This window comes from Pieris brassicae, chromosome 2 (genome assembly GCF_905147105.1).
Source record: "Pieris brassicae chromosome 2, ilPieBrab1.1, whole genome shotgun sequence".
Classification (NCBI taxonomy): domain Eukaryota; kingdom Metazoa; phylum Arthropoda; class Insecta; order Lepidoptera; family Pieridae; genus Pieris; species Pieris brassicae.
The window spans coordinates 3,919,666-3,942,453 of record NC_059666.1 but is presented as its reverse complement, the minus strand read 5'-3'; the positions used below and the strand labels follow the sequence as shown (position 1 = coordinate 3,942,453).

The 22,788-nt window shown below is 33.4% G+C and overlaps 2 protein-coding genes across 8 annotated transcripts in view; one reads left to right on the top strand and one right to left on the bottom strand.

Annotated features, from left to right (window-relative positions):
• Positions 1-1,170: 1,170 nt before the first annotated feature.
• Positions 1,171-22,421, bottom strand: LOC123719954 (rho-related BTB domain-containing protein 1). 4 transcript variants are annotated; one of them, XM_045676299.1, is made up of 20 exons: positions 22,357-22,421; positions 19,359-19,541; positions 19,093-19,196; positions 17,244-17,327; positions 16,534-16,647; positions 15,911-16,118; positions 15,345-15,437; positions 14,846-14,992; positions 13,992-14,077; positions 13,356-13,467; positions 12,248-12,385; positions 11,129-11,152; positions 9,129-9,242; positions 8,290-8,457; positions 7,336-7,523; positions 6,232-6,289; positions 5,925-6,058; positions 3,507-3,628; positions 3,124-3,244; positions 1,171-2,334 (listed from the first exon to the last, which is right to left on the bottom strand). In XM_045676299.1, exons 2-19 carry the CDS (start codon positions 19,536-19,538, stop codon positions 3,141-3,143), a joined length of 2,178 nt encoding a protein of 725 aa, XP_045532255.1. In that variant the 5' UTR covers positions 19,539-19,541; positions 22,357-22,421; the 3' UTR covers positions 1,171-2,334; positions 3,124-3,140. The 4 variants fall into 4 exon arrangements, with proteins under 4 accessions (XP_045532255.1, XP_045532254.1, XP_045532256.1 ...); XM_045676298.1 differs by lacking the exon at positions 22,357-22,421 and adding an exon at positions 21,218-21,403; XM_045676300.1 differs by lacking the exon at positions 22,357-22,421 and adding an exon at positions 19,989-20,014.
• The window catches only part of LOC123719953, a 29,712-nt gene continuing 28,937 nt past the window's right edge, over positions 22,014-22,788 (top strand). For all 4 annotated transcript variants that reach the window (XM_045676297.1, XM_045676296.1, XM_045676294.1 and 1 more), the window contains exon 1: positions 22,014-22,472. In XM_045676297.1, coding sequence (XP_045532253.1) covers positions 22,117-22,472 — 356 coding nt within the window. In that variant the 5' untranslated portion in view covers positions 22,014-22,116. The remainder of the gene's footprint in view (positions 22,473-22,788) is intronic.

The window sequence follows — 22,788 nt, the reverse complement described above, 5'->3', positions numbered from 1 at the left end:
CGAGTTACAAGCAATTTTTATCAGATACATTTGATTTTATTGCATCGTTAATGTTATAATATAAATGCTTGTAAATAATTTTATTATGTGACAGAGAAAAGATAGTAAATTCAATTTTTATAAATTAAAAAAAATATTTCTTTGGTTTAGTAATTTGATATGTAGGCGTTAAATTTATAGAGCAATGCGTTGGATAAAATAAAAGCTAAGCCTTGATGTAATTTTAAAAATATTCTGGAAAATATCTAAGTGCAGCGATACTTATTCTATTTATTACTAGGAATTGTACTTTATAATATAAATTTCAATACAAACAAAAACATAAACTACTCGTTTGTATATTAATTATTAACACACAAACTAGTACAAAAATATACTTTTATGTGGATGATAAAAAAAACTTATACATAGGTCACTAAACTAAGCCTAGAGATTCGGCAGTCTTTAAAACAATAAAAAAAAGAAATTTCCAATCATTTGAATTAAAAACTGTCCAGCGTCACAGATATTAGCATACTTTAGTTTCTTATCATTACATTATAGTCGTACGCAATTCGGACGGTCTCAAACATCACATCCTAACTGAACAAAAAATATTTAGTATTGACCCCATTAAAGTGAGTTTTACTGTGAAGTTGTCTGTCTGTCAGAAATAAGGTGACTGACAGTGACAGAAAAGCTACCACAAAATATATTCCTTTAAATATATTATATTCCTTCCTTCTCTTCCAAAATACCATTATGACTTCGTAGTCATAGAATCTTAGATGTAAACTCTTATTGCATATTCTAGTATATTCGATACCGAACGTTACCGAAAATTCTCATATTTATTTCGAAACCTATATTAATATATAATCTCTTTTATAGCAAACAATGCTAAAATATCTATTAACGCAAAATAATTATAGGCAGATTGTTGCCTTTGTACAAACAATTCTAAACTAAAATAATATAAAACAAATGAAGTTAAACTTCGTACAATATCCAATCTCGTCATACGTCAGATCAATCCAATCACAGATAAATTCTATCACAGTCACCAAAATAATAATTATCCAACAAGCATTATTAAACAAATCTTTCACAGTAATTTTTTTTAAACATAGATATTTATACTATAAATAAATTTTAAATGCGAAATTCCTTTCAAATGTGAAAAAATAGCTATTAATACTGAAGAACTAGATTGAAAACGCCTACATTAAATGCTAAGCACAATTACCACAATTTTACAATGATTACAATTCTCCTATAATTAAATTGTATTTAATACAATGTTATAATATGTACTTGGGGCAAGCAATGAACTTTATACTCAAACAAAATGGAATTAATGTGTCAATTAAACACATTGATAAATTCAAGTATCTAGATTTAGTTCATACTATTGATAGTGTTGCTAAGTAAATTTAAATAAACTGTGTTTCATGGATCATATAAAAAATTGTTTTTTTTTTTAAGTTGATGTAAAGATCTTTGAGGGCTGCAGACTTCTTGTCCTCGCTTACATAATATTGTCAATCAGTGAATATTTCTATAGGTATCAAGCAACTAACATTGTAATTCGGTTACAAGAAAGCATTGCTTGGCCCCAGCCTCATTATAAACTCATCATCAAACATTACAAAACAATAAAATACAGCTGCCATCAGATTGATACATAGATAATATAAGCTCTGTGAAAATTAGGGGTATGGCTAGAACTAAAGCATTTTTTACACAATATTGAGAGATGTGTTTTTAACTTAAAATCTTTATCCAGACGTTTTAAAAATTGGAAAATTTAGTGCATTAAGTTGGAATGCTATCAATACTGACTTAACTACACAAGAACTTTTGATAAAATAGTTTTGCCCATAGAAACCGAAAAAAAAATTGTAAGTCAGCCATGGGGGTTTAGATATAAATATTACATTGAAATCATTAGCTTAAAAAATACTTATTCAGAAAAACCTGAGCAACAGTTTAAACTATACTTGGTACGCTTGCTTCCCACAAATTGTACCGGTAGGTAGACTGCCTATAGGTAACTCGGAATAGCATTGCGAATTCGTGTAACACGGCGACGCTGCTACGGTTATAGAAATAACCATATCGAAATTGCTTACAAAAACGTCGCAAAATTTGTCGCTATTGGAAGTTACATAGTACCAACCCTGACAACATCTGATAAAAATACGTGCTCAAAAATCTAGACTTTGAGGGCTTCAGTAATATCAGTAGTCAGTGTTATTAAAAGTTTAGGTATAGACGTGCAACAGGACCATTACAGTGAGGATCGTACTCATGAAGCACATCGACACAGGCAGGAGAACCGCAATACGGAGCGATCTGATAAAACATTAGAAAATTTATAAATATAAAATTCATTAATATCTATGTTAAGTTGAAGTTTACACCTTTTCGGTCTGGATTTCTAATATCTGTTTCATGATCATTGTTTAATCTAATAGGCAAGTAGGTGATCAGCTTCTGTGCCTGACGCACGCCGTCGACTTTTTGGGTCTAAGGCAAGCCGGTTTCCTCACGATGTTTTCCTTCACCGTTCAAGCGAATGTTAAATGCACACAGAAGGAAAATCCATTGGCGCACAGCCGGGGATTGAACCTAAGACCTCAGGGATGAGATTCGCACGCTGAAGCCAACACTGCTCCCAATTTTTTTTCCTCAATTCATTTTATAGTTACTGTATAGGAAACTTTTTCAAAAGTTATGAAGTATATAGAATAAACATATCTAGTATTGTCTTTTGTTAAAATAGCTTTTACACATTAAGAAAACACTTTTTAAACGGATTCAAGCTATTTATTATTATTAAAAACTTATAATTATTTACATAATTTTAAATTTTTTCCGACGTTTCGCGTGCTTTACAGCGTGCGTCACGGTGACTGAATACAAAAGGTGTTGAATGTCTAAAGTATCACAGCTGTAGAGAAAGTTGTATTATCTGTATTTATTACCCCGGAGTTGATATCGACTAAAAGATGACGGGTTTTTGCAGGAAATATAATAGAGGACACCGTGAGTCATTAAATTATGTAATTAATTATAAGTTTTTAATAATAATACATAGCTTCAATCCGTTTAAAAAGTATTTTCTTAATAAACATATCTCACCTCCAATAGGGCATATGTCAGAGGGGCGGCTGTGGGGGATGCGGGGGTTGGGGAGGCTCGGGGCGACACAAAGCCGTGGACGCGTCTGCAGCACCCACTGCGCTATCGCGGCGGACCTTGCCTGTAAAGGGACATATGGCTTAAATGACTTTATTACCGGATTTTCTATTTATTAAAATATCTAGTACTAGTAACATTTAGGGTGAGATTTAGCAACGAGACTTGTGCGAGCTTTGACTCCTGTATGTCAAATCGTTGATGACGTACGGGAGTCCGACTTAGCGATATTTAACAAAAAAAGAATTCAAACGAAGCAAAAAATGTTTTTTAAAATATTTTCAAACCAGCTCATGTCACCGCCGCTTATTCAGTTAAAAACTTACTTGCAAAACACAAACAGCCGGTCTGTTGGTTAGTGTTTACTGACGTAGCAGGCCTGATCTCCTTCAGCTCCTTGGACTGCTCCGCGAGGCACTTCTGGTAGTAATCGTATTCCTTCACGTACCTGAATAATACGATGATATAGACACTATTAAATACAACAATTTTTTTTATTATTAATCTGTTTATGTTTGACGCGCATTTATGCATGTTTAACTAGGTTTTTTTCAAGTATATATTAGTTTTGAAAAGTATTCGTGTACCTGAACAGGATTTATTAGTGCGATGCGTTAGTTACGCACACGAGGCGCTGGTTTGTCAGTTTACCAATACCAGTATTGTCTTTGGTTAACATAGCTTTTACACATTGAAAGAGAACGATTTTTAAACCGAATTAAAGCTATTTGTATTATTATAAAATTATAATTATTTTACATAAATTCTAATTTATCCGACGTTTCGCGTGCTTTACAGCGTGCGTGGTCACGGTGATTGAAGACAAAAGGTGTTGAATGTCAAAAGTATCACAGCTGTAGAGAAAGTTGTGTTAACTGTATTTATTTCCCCGGAGTAGGTATCGACTAAAAGATGACGGGTTTTTGCAGAAATGACTCACGGTCACTCACTCTATTTTCGCGTGACCTCGCACGCTGTAAAGCACGCGAAACTATAAGTTTATAATAATGCAAATAGCTTTGATCCGGTTAAAAAATTGTTTTCTTACCAATACTAGTCAACTATTGGAAGACTATTCTCTCGTTTCTATTTTATTTATTATTATTTGAATGTAAAACGTGCAAAAGGTGCAGCAACGGTACTTTGGAACTTCCAATAGCGCCGCTTATTACTTTACCTTACTTATTTAAGCACATATCACATAGTTAAAGACGGAGAGTAATATTTATATAAAAAAGGTTGCTGTTCGTTTGTCTCGCTAAAACTCGAAAATGGCCGGAGTGATCTGGCTAGTTATGATCATGAAATATGTATGGAAGTTTAACGAAGGTTTATGCGGTGGGAAATATAATAAAAAATCAATTTCTTTACTTATTAAGTAAAGAAATTGATTTTTCGAGTAAAAACTAGTTTTCAGCTGACGTATATTTATAGAGAAATATCTTCAAAATTTGTGTTCTATAGCTGTAGTATGAGGTCCGATGTCTTTGGTCTGTTTTAAAAATGTTGTATTTAGTTTTGACACAAATATTAGGTCCTGACATATGAAATTGGCGTATTTCGTACTGGCCACTTTAATCACGATGTTCTCCTCTTTGGTAAGGAATTCCAAATTCAAATTTGTACAGCTATTTATTCATGTATTTGTGCTTCGATGAACGTCATTCATTTGTTTTTTTCTGTTTGCGTCACTCATTTTACAAAATGGAAAACTTAAAGTATCGTAATATTTTCGAGTACGAATTCCGCCGTGGCACTAGTGCTGCAGAAACGACTCGAAGGGTGAATGATGTGTATGGCGGTCATGTTGCAAAAGAAAATACAGTTCGTTTTTGGTTCCAACGTTTTCGTTCTAGAAATTTCGACCTGCAGAACAAGCCCCGTGGACGGCCTGAGACCCAAGTTGATAATGAAGTATTGAAGGCTATTGTGGAAGCGGATCCATCGCAAACCACGTCCGAGTTAGCTGCAGGCTGCGGTATGATAAAACTGTTTTAATTCACTTGAAGGAAATTGGGAAGATTAAAAAGCTTGAAAGGTGGATCCTGGCCAGCCAGCCAAATCCTGCCCCAAGCGAAAATTAACCCCAAAAAAGTAGCTTGTAAGCGTTTGGGTGACTAGTGCCGCTATTGCTCATTGCAGTTTTCTCAAATCTGGCCAGACTATTACGGCTGATGTCTATTGTCAGCAATTGCAAACCATGATGGAAAACCTAGCGGTAAACAACCTAGGCTGGTCAATTGCTCCACGCCACTGCTACTTCACGATAACGCTAGACCACACACTGCACAATAGACGGCTACCAAATTAGAAGACCTTCAATTGGAATGTTTAAGCATCCTCCGTACTCCCCGGACCTTGCTCCAACAGATTACAAGTTTTTTCGAAATTTGGACAACTTCTTGCAAGGGAAAAAATTTAACTCTGATGGGGCAGTCCAAATCGCCTTCACAGATTTTATTGATTCCCGTCCGACTGGTTTTTTTAGTAAAGGGATCAATGAACTACCTATTAGATGGCAAAAGTGCATAGAAAACAATGGTTCATACTTTGCTTAATTAAATATATTATATTTAAAAATATTCGACTTTTTGTTCCTCCCATACAAAACGCCAATTTCATATGTAAGGACCTAATATATATAGTTTTTATATATAACTTCGTATAAACTAACCCAGTAACTAACTAACTATCTTCGTAAAACTCAGAAAACCATATATAAAAAAGTATTAGAGAAAACTCACCAAACGGGAGGCCAGCGGTTATCAGCCAGATATTCCCGTGCAGCGGCACTGAGGTGACGTGCGCGACACACGCGGTCGTACGCCGCACAAAGGCGCCAACGACACCACGACCACAGGTTATGTGCGTTGTGTAACTGAAATATTTTTGCATTTTGTGACACATGACATTGTGTCATGATGCAGAGGTGGAAGTATGTTTGCCCATTAGCATTGAATACTCAATCCTATAAGGTAAACTGCAACTTAGGTAACAGTTTCAGCATTTTTTTAAAGTTTCTAATATGGTTATGAGTATAATATGGTTTACCTTAACAGGCTCCAACAGAGACAGTGCGATGTCAACGACTTGATCGTCGTCCCCAACTCTGAAAGCCCAGTTTAGAAATAAGACGCTGCCACGATAACGATGACGATGACTTAAAATATAACGTTGACTTGAATAAAATTGATTTGACCTTACGGAGTCATGGAGACATACCATTTAGTTTATTAATTTCGTTGACCATTTGTCTTTTGGTCATCAAACGTGATCGCGAAAGGCTGCCCTCGGGATGATCAAACATGACAACCCATGGGACACTTTCAAAGCATTCTGTTATGCGTCGTAATACTTAAAAAGAACACGAAGAAGGTTCGGGAGTGTTAACCAACCACCCTCAACACAAAAAAGACGTAAATTACGTACGTACGTGGAGCACGTGTGACATTCGCACCGGATAGGGAAATCTGGTAGTTAGGCTTGCAGTATCGCAACAGAAGCTCTTGGCGGAGACATGGGTTCTAACCTATTGCACCGGACGGGTTGCTCAAACAAAGTAAACAATAGTTACAACGCTTAAATTACACGCAATGAGTCTTTCGTTCTCAAAAATTACAGTAATATTTCTGTGTTCATCAGACTGTACTAAAAAACTCGTGATAAGAAATAAGTTATTTCCAGCTAGCTGATAGAAACAACATAAGGCTTGCTTTATTTTTAAGAACATAGAACATGTCTAAGCACTCTCCGGATATCAAGTTTAGTTTTAAAGATTGGTTAAGTATTTGAAGTCCAGATTTAGGGCTAAGTAAAATATGAAAAAGAAGGTAAAGGAGAGAACGCTTACCAGAATCCTGAGAAGATGAAATAAAGGAGATAGCGGGAAAGAATGGAGACAAGATGAGAGACAAGTGGTGGAATTTGAAGGAAGGCTTTTTCCCTTCGAAGGTCGTGTACTATTATTTGTTATAGACTTTAACATAGACTTAATGTATCTTTTATTTATTTATTATTTTAAATCGTATAGGATTTTAACCAAAAAAGTGAAAAAAGGGAGTTAAAGTACGAGATGAGTCTCACATCCGAATTTTATTCGTATGTAAGTAAAGTCCGAAGAGTAAACTGATAAATAAATAAAATATATACACTCACCTATCTTGATGTTGCAGATGGTCGATAACCCTAGCTTCCACCAAAGTGACTAGTCGGTCCATACAAAGTCTATTTGCCAGCTCCAGCAGTTCCAGACACCTGGTGGGCTCAACTGGAGGTATCTTGTCCGAGTAGATGTAGCACAGCAGGATATGAAATGCGTACATTTTTACACCTGGAAATGTGATCTGAAAAAATAATTTTAAATTTATACCTGTATCACTGTAGAATTTTTTTGAAAGAAAAAATATTTAGTCTTGGTCGTAGTATTGTCTTTGGTTACTATAGCTTTTACACATTGAAAGAAAACAACTTTTTAACCGGATTAAAGCTATTTATATTATTTCCCCGGAGTTGGTATCGACTCGAAATAAATACAGATAACACAACTTTCTCTACAGCTGTGATACTTTTGACATTCAACACCTTTTGTCTTCAGTCACCGTGACCACGCACGCTGTAAGGCACGCGAAACGTCGGAAAATTTTAAATTATTAAAAAATATATATTCTAAGTTTATGATAATACCAATAGCTTTAATTAGGTTAAAAAAATCTAGTCTTGGTCAATTCGTATATACCTACGTATTTATTGTTTAGTTATATTGCAAAAAAAAAAGATTTCTCGGCCGAACCCCGTGTCTTGTAAGCAAAACAATAACAACAAAATCGTCCAATACATAATCAAATGGCATTATAGTTCCAGTTATCAATGTTATTTCTAACGATTTCAAATAAAAGGTTAGACTTGTATAAATACAGTACATATATGTCGTATTGTTGGCTTTGGGTTATAAGATATTTTAATAAAGTCTAAGTTCCACGAGGAAACATGTTTGTGAAAATAATATACTAAAAATTATTTAAAAAATATTAAATAATCCTAATGGATAACTTTTCTATGACAAAAGTATAACGAAACATACAGAAATGTGTTTAGGAACTTTTATATTACCAGGCGTGAAGTGCTCTCTTTAAAGTGTCCATGGAACATGGCCTTCATAGGATCACATCGTGCCATGAGCAGTGCCCGGTGCGCCAGCTGTAACCCGTCGTCCAGCTCGAAGGAGACGTCAGCGAACCAGCCCCGCTCCAGGGCCTCTCCTACCCGCCCCGGAAGTGGCTATACCCAAATACTCACTTTAAAATATATTTTTTAATATATTTCTAGAGCCAAACTTTTGTACGAGGTCGTTGCTGCGTAAGATAACTTTATTTTTCATTATACTTCGACAACAACCTTGATACTTAATATTATAAATTATAAAATTTGGAAAATACAATTTATATTAGTTCCTATACTCTCATGAAACTTTTAATGCATTTTAAATAGTGTATGAAAGTTTTTCTTCCTATTTATACTAAAAAGTTCCGTGAGAGACTTACTTGTACTGCCATACAATTGTTATTGTTTGATCATTAACTTTATATACCAATTTATTATACCAATACTTAAAAGGCCGGCAACGCACTCGCGAGCCCTCTGGCATTGAGAGTGTCCATGGGCGGCGGTATCACTTAACATCAGGTGAGCCTCCTGCCCGTTTGCCCCGTGTTTTATAAAAAAAGGTTTCCAACTACGTCAGTGTATATGTGGGATTATAAAAATATACCTTACAGATTTTATATAAATATTGAAACCAAACATTTAGTTAACAAAAACGTACAAAATAGTTTCAAAAGGATCCAAATCAATCGATCATATCTATGGTCTCAACGTTTCGTTGTCTATGTTAAAACATAATCTTATTGGTTAAAAATATATTATATTAGAATTATTACGTATTTTATTACCGTGTGAAACTGCAACATGAATCCTTTATCAAACAGCAGATGCTGGTCTAATATGAACTGACACAATTTGGTCAGTTCAGGAAATCCCAGCAACTCGGCCGCTTGACGTATTTCCTGTTATTACACAAGAAATTTTGTTATAAAAAAATATATTACCCCTCGAAGTTTCAACATAGCTTTTAGCTCAGTGTTACAAACTGCAAGAACGGAATGTTATTTTAATATTATGATAATATTTCTTACATAATTTTTGTCTTTCCACAGATTATCGTAATAATGAATTTGCCTCACTTGATGTCTTAACAACAGGCTACATGTTTTGTTATATGTAGTTTTATTATCTGTACGATCTTTTTTGAAACAATAAATTATTGGTATAGGGTTTTTTGCACGCTTTCCGACTTGATATTAAGTGAGATGCCTATTGGAGAACGTGCCTGTTCGTGGCTTGAAAGAGCTAATATTATACCCTTTCCTAACCCGCGAGTATAGTAACCCTTTAGCTGTTTTAACAGGAAACTATCCAAATAGTGCAAAACATTTTCAAAAATCGGCAACACACCCACTAAAAATGGGTGCCTGTGGGCTGCGCTGACTGCCCTTTTTGCGCGTCCCGTTTGCCTCCCTATTACATATACATCATTCAAACTTCAAAGTGACACAACTTTTTCGTACATCTTTAACACTACTACAATTTGTCATATACCTTGTACCCTACGCACTGGCGTTCCCGTGGTTCAGCTGAGTATAATAATTAAATTAGTCTGGCCATAATTACTGTTACATAGAAACTTTTCCTTGTTCAACTTTTTAATTATTTTGAATTTGGAACACATACACGCAATTTCACATATTTTTTCGTGGTCATTATAAAATTACAATATGGAATGGGGTGTTAAAGAAAATAGGATTGCAGTGATCGCCTTGCACAACAGTGGGTATGGAGCCGTCGGTCATATTCATGACTCTTCAAAAGCTTGGTATCGCTCGGTATTAGTATATCGTAGCATCAACAGATAGAACAGCACTTCATCTGTCGAAGACCAGAACAGAACGGGGCGGCCGCGTGCTGTTAGAACTACTAGCTGTTAAAGCCAAAGTTCGTTGAAACCCCAACATGCCCTAAATTAATCTGTACAATTAAAGATAATGGATCGACCAAAACCTTGGCCTTCTTTCGCGATACGCAGGTGAAAAGCACAGAAATCTCCTCTTTACCGAAAATTTTCACGATTGAAGAACACTACAATAAACAGAATGATAAGTGTAAGCTGACAGTTCTAAAGAACCTGCTCAATTGATCGGAAAGGTACAACGTGGTCAACATCCTGCATCAGTGATGGTTTGTTGGGGCGTGTCTTATCAAGGGGTCACAAAACTACATTTTTGTGAAAAAATGGTGAAAACTTTAGCTATAGAGTATCAAGATACAGTCTTGGATCACTCAGATTAGACCACATCATTAAAAAATGCAATTTTTTGTAACAGAATTAATGGCTGGATACTTGATATAACGAGTTGTTATTATGACTTTTATTTATTGGCGGCATGGACACTGCCATACAATTGTATTTATTTACTTAGTATTCAGAAACAAATGATTATACTTTTGTTTATACGTTAAAAGTGTACGTATTGTTACGAACGGTACGTTCGCTTCGAGCGTACATATTTCTTTGATTATAGTAGGTATAAATAAATATGTTCTTAATATTAATATGATAAATACACCCAAATAAAATACAGTTAAATTGGCTCTTAATGTATAACTTATTATAATAAGTGATAAAAATGTATTTTATTTAACTATGAAATACGAATGATAATTATTATTAATATTAAAATAAGATAATGTTTTATAATATCTACACACTCATGCATGTTACATAGAAAACATGTGAAAAAAGCAAAAAATATCCAAATAAAAGCGAGTGTGATAATAAAATAAATAATAATGTAAAATTAATAATTATTATGATTTATTTAATAATAACAATTACCAGTAATAATCCAATAGCACCGGACTGCAGGAAATATTATTAATTTATTATTATATTTATTAAATTTTGAATTATCGAAAGCTTAAATACATAGAATAACATAACGAAGCTTTGTGTATAAAGCAGCAATAAATTTGACTCGGTATTGGGAGGTTCTATCTACTGTAACAAGCTAAAGGTTGAGGCACACTGAGGTTATTATATAAAAATATGAAAAAGTAGTCCTTTTTGAACGTCACAACCGCGTAGGTATATTATTGTAATCATACTTTTACACATTCAATGTATACAAAAATTAATACATTTGTAACATTTTGACACATGTCTTTGTGTCAATATTGTCAAAGCATAAACATTACTGAAATAAAATTACTCCTGCCATAACAGACATAATTATTTTTGCATTAAGCATTACAGCCGTTTGGTAGTTTTACCTCTAGAGCTTTCCATGAGTTTTTGAAACTGGTAATTTAATAGATTTCGATGTGCTCTTTCCGAATGCTACCTCGTATATTTACCGCTCGCACTGCCATATTGATAAAACGTCGTCATAAATCAGTTTTTTGACAGTCTCATTTACGACTCATTTTACGATAAAAAAGTTATATATAAAGTGAAACTAAACGATTACCTTCCATTTATGTATTTTTTTTTTTCATAAAGTTAATAGTTTTGGCGTACGAGCGCCTCAAAGTATACTCCATCACGAATTTAAGCCACAAGCACATCAGAATCTACAAAAGTTACCAATATTCAAAACACCCGGAAAACGTTCCAGGTAACCGTTATTTTTCGAACCAAATGACTGTACTATAACACTTTAATTTAATAATAATAAATCATTTATTTGCGAAGACTGTGATACATTTACATATTTATCTTCCTATATAATTATTATCTTACCATAATTACTGTTGCGATAGATCAACAACTACAATTAAAAATACTATAATCTTAACCTACATATTATAACCAAGCAACTGTGAACTTCATATTACAAAAAATACACTTTTTAATTCAAGTTAAGAACCAAGTGTGTCCCAAGCCTTTAGAGCACCAAACAAGCCAATCAATTCCGCTGCTTATTATTTAAAAATTAAATAAATATATCATAAATACCTGTTGTTTAAAGGCAGCTGCGTGAATGGCACCAGTGTATATGAAGTTGATGACTTCCTGCATCACACTAGATGATATCAACTTGCTCATCGTTACTATTGTCTGTGTTTGGGATGTAGCATGCTGTATTTTTTCGCACTGGAATTACATTAAATCAAAATGATTGTGGTTCCTGGGTCATACTGTCAAGATTATGTAGCTAACCAGCTCGTCGGCTAGCTCGATCTAAACGAGGCACAGGCTCACGCTATTCGTGACGTCACGGATCCTAGATGCATCATATCATGACATCATGAAACCACCCACGACACGACCGTACTATGAAACGCTAGACTCGTGATTGGACCGGCTCACACACTCATACACACGTAAGGCCGTCCAATGACCTAAGTTCAACGGTCGGCCTTGAGCATTTTCCAATAGAATTTAATTAATACCTTGGTTTTTGTAATTAACTTTTATTCCAATAAACGGAGCAATGTGCTTGCAATCGTTGTGCGTATCCTCATGTGTCCTCAGTAATTCAGTCAATTAAATTAGTGATATAACTATTATATATGGATATATATACTAGTTCATATATCGCTCCGTAATAAAGGATATTAAATGCTAACTAATATAGTAGTCTAAATCACTAATTATAACATGCTTTATGCTAATATAATAATTAAGAAAGTGCCTTCGTCTTATATTCTCGGGTGAGCAAAAATGCCTTGGCTATGTAATTAATAGAGGTTTCTTTTTAAATTTGATTTCTTTAGAACCGAAAACAATGCAAGATTTTTCGGTAGCGTCCTGGTCAGCAAGAAAACATCTTATATCGTTTACTGGGTACAGTTTTGAGGACGATGAATCTTTCACTGGATCGGTCAATCTGGTTGGTAACCAAGCGATTGCCTTCTGTGTCAAACACGCTCAGTTCCTCTAAATAATCTAAGTAGATATGTATGGCTATGTATGCGGAGTTGGGTAAAGTTCGACATATTCCTGATGTTTAATGGTAAACGTAAACTTCAAATTTCTTCATCATTTATGTTTTAACCGTAAAAATATTTTGAAATTTTAACCTAATATTCGATATTTTCATACTATTTATTTATATACTTACCCGAACGATCTTAAGCGAAAGTATAGCTGGATGGTGTACGCGCCTGCATACGTCAGGTCGCGCTTCTCCCACGAGCTGACACGACGAACGACGCTTTATTTGTTCCCATACTCTACATTTATCACTTAATTTATATCTTAAAGGGGACAAGTGTTATAAAATGCAAATAAAGGTGAAAATAATATTATTAAATATCTAACCACTAACACATTTTGTTCTACTGAATCTTAAGCGGAAAAGTATCTGCTGTTATCGCATCTCGCCTAGGACGATTGTTGGTGCAGGGGGTTATGTAGTGTCTAAGTTGAGTCGCTAATGTCGCTAGTGTCTAAAATTCGTGCTGCTTTCCTTACGATGTTTTACTTCAGTAAGAAGAAAAATAATATCCATCTACTAGGTTCTGTGCTCTTAGCTAAATATTTGTTTGTTATGCGCTGTGGTATATACAATGATACATACTTTTTTATCTGTTAGACACTATTTTTTATCTTTATTTTTACTTTTTAATTTTCTCACTAGGCCCGTGGTGTCAAGAAGTTGCTTGATCAATTAAAATGTACAAATATAATTGTCAATTGCCTTTACTCTCATTCTTCTTGGTAATAAAAATGTTTATCTGTCCAACATAAAACGTACCTCGTTTGCTTCGCTTGGTCCTGTCTGATCAAATATTCTGTGTCCTCATTGAAGTCACCCGTGGTCGCCTCACCCATACTGCTTACCTGAATTTTTTTAAAATAGAAAATCCCCTGTAATTTGTATATACCTATAATAATAATAATAATAATTTTATTTATTTTCTCCAATATAACATTTACAACAATAAATAAGATCACAGTTGAGAAGGTATTGGGAGACTGGTTTCCAAACTAGGCAAGAACCTGTGATATGGATAACCAGCTTCCATTCCATAGCACATAAATATATGGGAAAGAAAAACAAAACAAAGCAGTGAACTAGTTAGAAGTTAGTAGAAATAAAGTTGTATGAATGTATGTAAGGATGTGTGTGTATGTGTGTGTGTGATAGTGGGAGAGGGTGTATAGGCTGTTTATGGCGTAACATTTATGACTAGTTCTATATACCTCGACGTAAAGTCTAATTCGTTCCGTAACCTTCCTCCGTAACAGCAGTTGTAAATGTACACATAGCAAAAAACGAGAACTCAACTTATCAAAAATGCTTCGAAAACCGGGGAAACAAGCCAAGGTAGAAACTGTCAGTATAGTGTGTAGTGTGCGATTTTTCGTATCTCAAATCTTGCTCTAATTTCTTAGCAAAATATCGCTCATTCGGCTGCTCGTATCTATCTATCTTATAGATCGTATCAACATATATATCATTCGTATATCGAGGTACTACTTTATATATATTATGCTCTGAACATTGATTCCCCTACTAAACCAGTATGTTATTTTTCATAATATTCTTTCTGTATTTTAAATTAACTACTAATCTGTGAAACGGTAGATTATAAAGTGATAGTATACCATGCTACTTTCGCTTGAGCTTCGTGGCAGGTCAGCAGCGCAGTGGGTAGTAAGAAGCCCGCGGAAAACTTCACAAGCGGCTGCCAGCAGTGCTCGATGTACCGGAAATCCCTTCGCGCCACAGATTATCACCATGTCCGAAAAGTACTGCCATAAAAAGAAACGAAAAAAAATACGTCGTTAATTGATTGTTTTTTTTTAAGTCGATGGTCTCTTCAAAGTACAATCTAAAACAGCATTGCGTATTTCTCTTAAGATCTCTCCTTCTAGGAACACTTATAAGTTTTTTATTATTATTGATGAATCCTTTCATACATTTATAGGTTATTTTTTTGGCATATCACAAATTTTTAATTTGCTATAATAATTATGTATCAAGAGCATAAACAAATGTTTATACAAAATATAAAGTTATAAAATTTCCTTTATATGCCTATAATGTATATATATAAGTAAGATCAGACTTCTGTGCCTAACAAAGGTTTTGAATACATATCACCTGCTGCCGTAGTAGCGTCGTCATATCCTCAAGGTACACACTACTGACAATCGTCACCTCTGGCTCTAAAGGCCGAGGTGGTCGGAATGGAGCCTGAAACATTTATTAGAGTATGTTGTATAAAGCCGTCAAAAAGTTCACGTAAAAGAATTGTTTGTATGGAAATCTTTAGCAGCGTTCCGCTAGTTTTTCGAAACAAATAAAATTTAGTTCCGATTTCATTTAAACTTAATGTATAAAAAAGACATACGACTTCCTTCAGAACATGATTTTGATTTGAAGATTTTGGTTATTTTTAAACCTTAGACTTATCTTACTTATTAAGACTTATTTAAATCGTAAAATTTTGTATTAGATTAGGTTATTATAATTTGAAGTTGGTTATTATTACTGTGTTTCAGTAAAGGTTTGCGCAATTTTACTTTACAATATTACTCAATCGATATAATAACAAAATAAAGACTTTATTACGATTTATTTTCTGTAATAAAATAAAAAAAATCTGTTTTATCCTTCATATGCCGCTATTAAAACGAAAGATGATCTCAAAATGTATTCCTAGATACCTGCAATAGCGGCCGTTGCACCCTCTTAAGATTAGTCATCCAGAAGCGTTGCTGTCTCCTCGCGATTAATGCAGCTCGTATAGCATTCTCAAACACCTCGTTAACACCGTAGTATGTAAAAACGGAGGTCTCGTAGTAGTAGATACCGAATTCGTGAGCCAACGCTCGGCCCTGATCCGGCATTACGAGGTCGCTTTTTCGCGGTGCCCTGGAAGTAGAAGCATGAAGCTCGACCATAACTTTAAAAAGGTCTTAAAAGAGTATTTGTCTGAAATTTGTGGTTGGACAAACATTTTTAAACGGTTTTATTTAGCTTGACCTGTTGCAATAGTATGATCTTTTCATCTGTGGTGTATGACCTAAAACTAATCGAAATATTTTAAAACTTTTAGTAAGTTTAAGCCCCTTAAGGTTTTAGTAGATTTTCTAGAATTTTACTGTATATGTATGTATTTTCAAAAATTAATATAAAACATTTAGAGAATTAGATCTCATAGCATTTCTTCCTTTAAATAAATGTATTGTGTATTTTTTATATAAATCTACGCTATATATTATAAAAAGGGGGCTTTTAGAATTAATTATTCCTGACATATATATATTTATATAAAAAATGCATGTACCTTATAAAAGGACTTCTGTCCTTGCAGTAGTTCAAATATGTCTCATCTCTGTACATGTAGCGCAGATCATTCTTACATCCCACCAAAAGAACAGGTGTATTCGGACAAAACCGCCTGAAAATATTATAATTCTGAATTATCATGAATGGACCACCTCATCACCTAACGCAAAGGAAATATTTTACAATGCTTGTAAATGGTAAACCATGATTGTGTATAGATAGCGTTGCATTCATGTTGTCTACAACTAAACGATACCATCAGCAATACGGTTGAAAGCCAATTTTCCTTATTGATAAATAAAACTTCTCTAATTGCAGCCTTTTATTGTCTATATAATAAAAGTCTGTTAATTTTCGACACAGCATGACACAATTTGTAAGAAAAATAGGAACTTTAGTAAAATGCCTTTATTTTCTATTGACTACTGCGATATACAATTGGGACACAAGACACAAAATAATGAGTATCCATAGGTCACTGGTTCAAGTCCGGCTCGAAGGACCAAAATATGTATCTTGAACATTTATTATTATAATGTAACTAAATCTGTAGTAATTTAATGTAAAATAATTTAGTGATCTGTAATAAATTTCTTAAGAGAGTGCCTGCATCCGGCTATAATCTCGGGGGGGTTACTCCAACTTGAACCGTACACGTAGGTACTTTTTAAAATATTAATACTTCATAAAGCCCGTAGTACTACTTACCGTATCTCCGGGTACCACATTGCACCACAGTTTCTTAGAGATATTGGGTTTGTAATAGAGAAGCAGAGGAGGACCACATCCGACCTGAGAAACAATCGAACATCAACTACATTATATAATCTTATTAATTTTAAAAAATCCAGTGGCGCTACACCTCAACGTATTGGCTTCATATTATCTCGTCGATTATTTTAAAGAGAAGTAAATTAGAAACATGCTCGCAATGTTTGCCTTAAAGCCATTAGGCCAACACTGCTCTGAGTTTAACAAAGATTACAATCAGCGTTGGATAAGCATTTTATATAATTGTCTAATACATATACTCATATACCAATGTGTCATAGTGCACTGTTAAGAAGATGTGATTTTATATGGCGTACCTAATACTCTAAGCCTGTAGTTGTGTTTGCGTAGGCTTTTGTGTCAAAAAGTTAGCGTCAGCAATTTCCAGGTATTCTAAACTTCTATCTAAAATGTGCACTAAGTATACAGTGTTATTAAAACTATATAATAAGAGTTCTTTGCAACTGTTTTCTTTGTTATATGAAAGAGAGATTACTATCAATAAGATGGCCCGTTACAACACGATTATTTTGTATCCTACAAATGCTACGTGCCATAAACGGTAAATTAATATATTGGAACCTATCAATATTTATATTTTCTCTTACACTAGGAGTTAAGCATGTGACTATCAACCCTGAGGTCGTACGTTCAATCCCTGGGTGACCTTCTATTCCTTCGTGTGTCAGGCATAGAATGCTTATCAGCAACTTGTCTTTAAGAGACAACAGTGCTGGTACTCTGTAATAATAGCGATGTCGATACTGATCGCAACGTGTTTGTATGCAATAACAATGCAGGTTCCTTGATATAGGACTAATTTAGATTGAGAGTGACAGTGCAATCTAAGGCGAAGAATCATAAAATGTTTGTATTACCACACTATTACAAAGAACTAAAAAGTCAATTAAAATGAATATACCGCCAAAGAAGCAGATAAAATTGAGATGTCTATAGTTATCTCAAACACGATATAACTGCAATAATGAATATCTAAATACATATTTTATTACTATACGGAAATACAATATTGTCTTATTCGTATCATGTATGTAATAAGGTTTGATGTAATAATAAAAATGCCATCGCAACACTATATGGCTTGCGTAGTAAGGTCATAACAAAAATATATAAATAAATATATAGGCGAACATTACACATTATGTAGGAATTCAAAATTTCACTAAATATTTCGTACGCCCCTATACAAGACCGTACTTTCGTTAGTGAGGTACCTACATTCATATTTAAATATATTTATTCTAGAATATGCAGAAGCAGTAGAATATACGGCATACTTAAAGTCTGACACCTCACACAGTGTATTTGATAAAAAACATTCCCAAAATACAACAAGAAATGCATTAGTACAATTACGGATCGGAAAATGATAGGTTGGTTATTTTGTAGTTAAGAGACATACATGGGAGTCTATCGTTTTCTATATTTTTATAAAAAAATTTTTTACCAGTTCTAAAATGTTTTGGTTATAAATTAAATAGGTTATAAATATGTTTTACCAAGAATATATTTATATACATTGAGCACTCTCTATTACATGATTCTCATAAAAGCACTAACTAGTAAAACCATACAAATTATCTATTACAATTTGCACATCTGTAATATTGTTAAAAAATAAAAATTATTTTCACAACTCTATCCTCTTTACTGTGCTTAATGTTTGGACTCAAATAAAATCACAAGATTGGTTCGTAAATTACTTGTACAATAAATATACCTATATAACTGCAGCATAATGTAGTAAATATTGGTTATTGCTTACCGTCCATAGGCAAATCTTCGATCCTTCTCGTGATCTCCAAAGGTATCCCATAGTCTCAATGAAACATTCACACCATCAACCACCTCCCAAGATCTTTCTAGTACCTAGAATTTCATAGATAAAACAGATTAATTTGCATGATATCAAAGTGCAATATCATCTACATTAGCTAATTATTTTACAGACCAAGTAAATATATTAAGAATACAAATAGTAATTAAGTTACATTATACCACTAATAACATAACAATTATCTCTCCACTTACATCCTTATAAATCCTATATTGATCAATCGCCCATACAGTAGGTACATGTGTTGTCATGAGCTGGGATAGGGATACATGTTTATTGCAAGCCCTTGCACATATAAGTCTGGTCTTACCCACAGCAGTGTCTCCAACTACAACACATTTCACCAACTCTTGGTGGGGTTGCTCGTTGTCCATAATCTGTTAGAACAAAGTTGTTATTACACGTCAGAAAACACATAATATTATTTGAATATATAGAAAAAGAAATGTATTATATTATATAATTTTATTAGAGCAGTCCATACATAACAATTGTTTAAAAAAATATTAATGATATGTTGCTAGCATTTGTTACTTGACTACTATTAATAAAATATAATATTTTTAAATCTGTGAAGCCTAAATAGTTCACTTTTAATAAGAACTAAGTAGAAGTGATTTATTTATAAATAAGTATTGTGATTTGTAAGTATCATAATTTTATTGTAGTATTTGGCAGCAGCTTTAGCTATTAAATTGTTACTTCTGATATGCGGGCAGTATTGATCAACAAAAAGAACAAAGACTTTTTAAAAAATATATTTAATCTAATCTAAAAAGTTTTGTATGCTTGAAATACACTAATTTAATTAAAACAGTTTGTACCTTAGCAGTAGATATAATTTTAATATATTTTGTATTAGTAAAACTTATGCTTTAAAAACAGTTTTAATCGTCAGTATTTGATAAGTACCTCATTTTAATGCGGTATTATTTATTTTGCACGTTACAATTAGAAGATTAATAATTATTTACTTGCATAGTACTTAAATTCAAGCCTAAATCTTCTGCGATTTGAATTTAAAAACCAAAACAAATACGATTTACTAATCTGTGATATCACATAATATAATACAACTAACATTAGACAAGTGTCACATGGTGACATAGATTATAATGTCTACTTGGGTACAATAGTTTTATAGTAATTTTAATTAAATTTTATATTAAGTAACCATACGTAAATGTAAATCACTTAATTTTGCATTTAGAAAAAAATCAAGTAAACAGCTACTTCAGCTTTAGACTCAAACAATAATAATACAAAATGCTTTAAATCCCTAATCCATAGCCACAATTTTTTTTGTGGTGCGGTAAGGTTGAACTATTCCCGGCAAATTTCGACTCAACACAACACAGGAATTTGGAAATATAGACTAGTCGAAATCGGTTGACAAACAGCTTACACATAGTATTATTTATGAACACCATTTTAAATCTAGAAATATATTCAAACCTTCGGACAATAAAATAAACAACAGACTGAAGTAGCCAAGATAAAAACAAAAGTAAGAAAAAGTAATGAAAACTTCATTACCAAAACACAATTCATCACGATCTCACAATATAAAATGCGGTAAACATTTTATATACAGTACCTAGAATTTGATAAGTCAAATCCATCTATTATTTCCAAAGTTAGGATAATAGGATATTTAAATTAATTTTGTAATTTAATTTAGTTTTATTTATTGCTATTGGTAAAATAACGAATTTGTCTATATGGACAAAAGGACACAAATTAAGCATTTCAAATGTATATTACTCTAAGCCAATTACCAATAGCAGTTCAATTATAAATATGTACGATAACATCAGTTTGAATTCATACTAAGAAAACTTTATGTAGAACAATAAAAATATTATAATTCTTTACGTTATGTACAGATATTTTGGGCATTCATTTTAAGTGCATCATGATTATCGTGTTATTTAATATCGACCTAACCCATTAAACTAAAAAATACATAAATGTAATTGTAAAAAAATTATACTTACTGAAAATTTAAATTGAAACATCTGGAAATTTTATAGCATTAATGGTAGGTACTTACGTGATTTTATCAATGGACCGCTGAGTGACACTTATCAACTAAATTGGTAGCTAAACTGATCATCTGCACATTTTCACAAATTATTCTGCAAAGTCGATCGAATCACGCACTAAAACGAGCCCAGCGCATTTTTTAAGGATTTATCAGGATAAGAACGCAATGTAGAAAGAACTCTATCGAAGTGAAGTTGATTTTGTTGCAATGCAGTGTTCTGCGCATGTTTCATGAATGAACCCTTGCGCAGAAAATCGGCCGGCCGACTAGAGACAAATTACATATAAATTACGCTATTGGAAATTCAGTTAAGCCAATGAACTTGAAAACTACTTGGCTTTAGTCATGCTGCGACATTTAGTTGTTTGCCTATAATTAAAAGAGATCAACAAATTGATTAGGCATTCTTAATGGAGAACATCCTTGTTACTGAAAAGGCGCGTCTTGCATTGATGAATACAGCAAACAAACTTCGTTTAGACATGTGGATGACACTATTTCTAAAATTGTTCTATGAAACGTATTATATTGCTACTAGTAAAACTAAAAAACCTAGTTTATAGAGCAAATTGCTTTTAAGGTAATATTTATGCTGTGTTTATAGGCTTAATAATATGTATACAATAAACAATGATAATTGGGATACTATTTGAAATAAATATAGACTATAATTATATTAAGTGGTCTATTCGTTACTGGCTAGTAACATACCCCAAATAAAAAACAATCAATTCTGACAGATTGACAAAAAAACTGTGTTTCGTTAAGTATATCGCAACGTGTATGACAGTAGTAATTTAAAAATAAAATGTGTAATGAACAATATACGCAATTTATTATCATAAAAACTCAATTATGAATTATGGCACTCATACCAAAACGACAAGTTATCACACTTTGCTGCGATGTGGAAGGCAAGAGTGATTGAAAATTACCGGCAAGAATACGATGAAAAAATTAATGCTTCAACCCACTCGAAAACCAGAACTGTGGCAGAAGCATCCCGTGTAAGATGTCAGATGTACGAAGCAAAGCGTCGTATATTTGGACTAAAGTACACTTCACTTAAATGCGCTGACCAAACGATTCCCAACTGTTTATTAAGAAATTGTGTCGGTTTTATTGGTGGGATATTGTTAACATACCTCTGCTTTATATTCTTTGTGTGCCAATTGTCAATACCGCTAGTGCACGCCATAATAATGAGTTCTATTATTGGACTCCTACTAACACTTGGCCTGGCGTTCAGTAATCGAATAAGGTAAATTCTGTTTTCATAACAACGATGTTTGCATCTATTTATATAAAAGATTTATTCTAAGTAATTTAGAGATGGTTGTATTTATAAACGCCTTGTTATAACGACGATTTGTTGATACCTTCGTTTTATTTTCCTAAGCTCCAGGGGCTTAGGTATAAAGCGAATTCTGCGGCAACCGAAATAAGCGTACTCACCTTGTTATGACGACGGATTGCTGAAACCTCCGCTTTATTTTCCTAAGCCCGAGTAAGGCGTAAAGCGAGATCAGTGGGAACCAAAATAAGCGTATTATTTACTTCATGGTTTAATATGTATA

What these genes read in the sequence shown, in the direction of transcription:
- LOC123719954 (XM_045676299.1), bottom strand. Translation starts at nt 19,538, where the DNA reads ATGGACAACGAGCAACCCCACCAAGAGTTGGTGAAATGTGTTGTAGTT. An exon ending in GACAGAAGTCCTTTTATAAG is followed by an intron (nt 16,119 to 16,533) that starts GTACATGCATTT and finishes TTCTACTTCCAG; the next exon opens with GGCACCGCGAAAAAGCGACC. An exon ending in CGGCTGTTTGTGTTTTGCAA is followed by an intron (nt 3,245 to 3,506) that starts GTAAGTTTTTAA and finishes GTCCCTTTACAG; the next exon opens with GCAAGGTCCGCCGCGATAGC.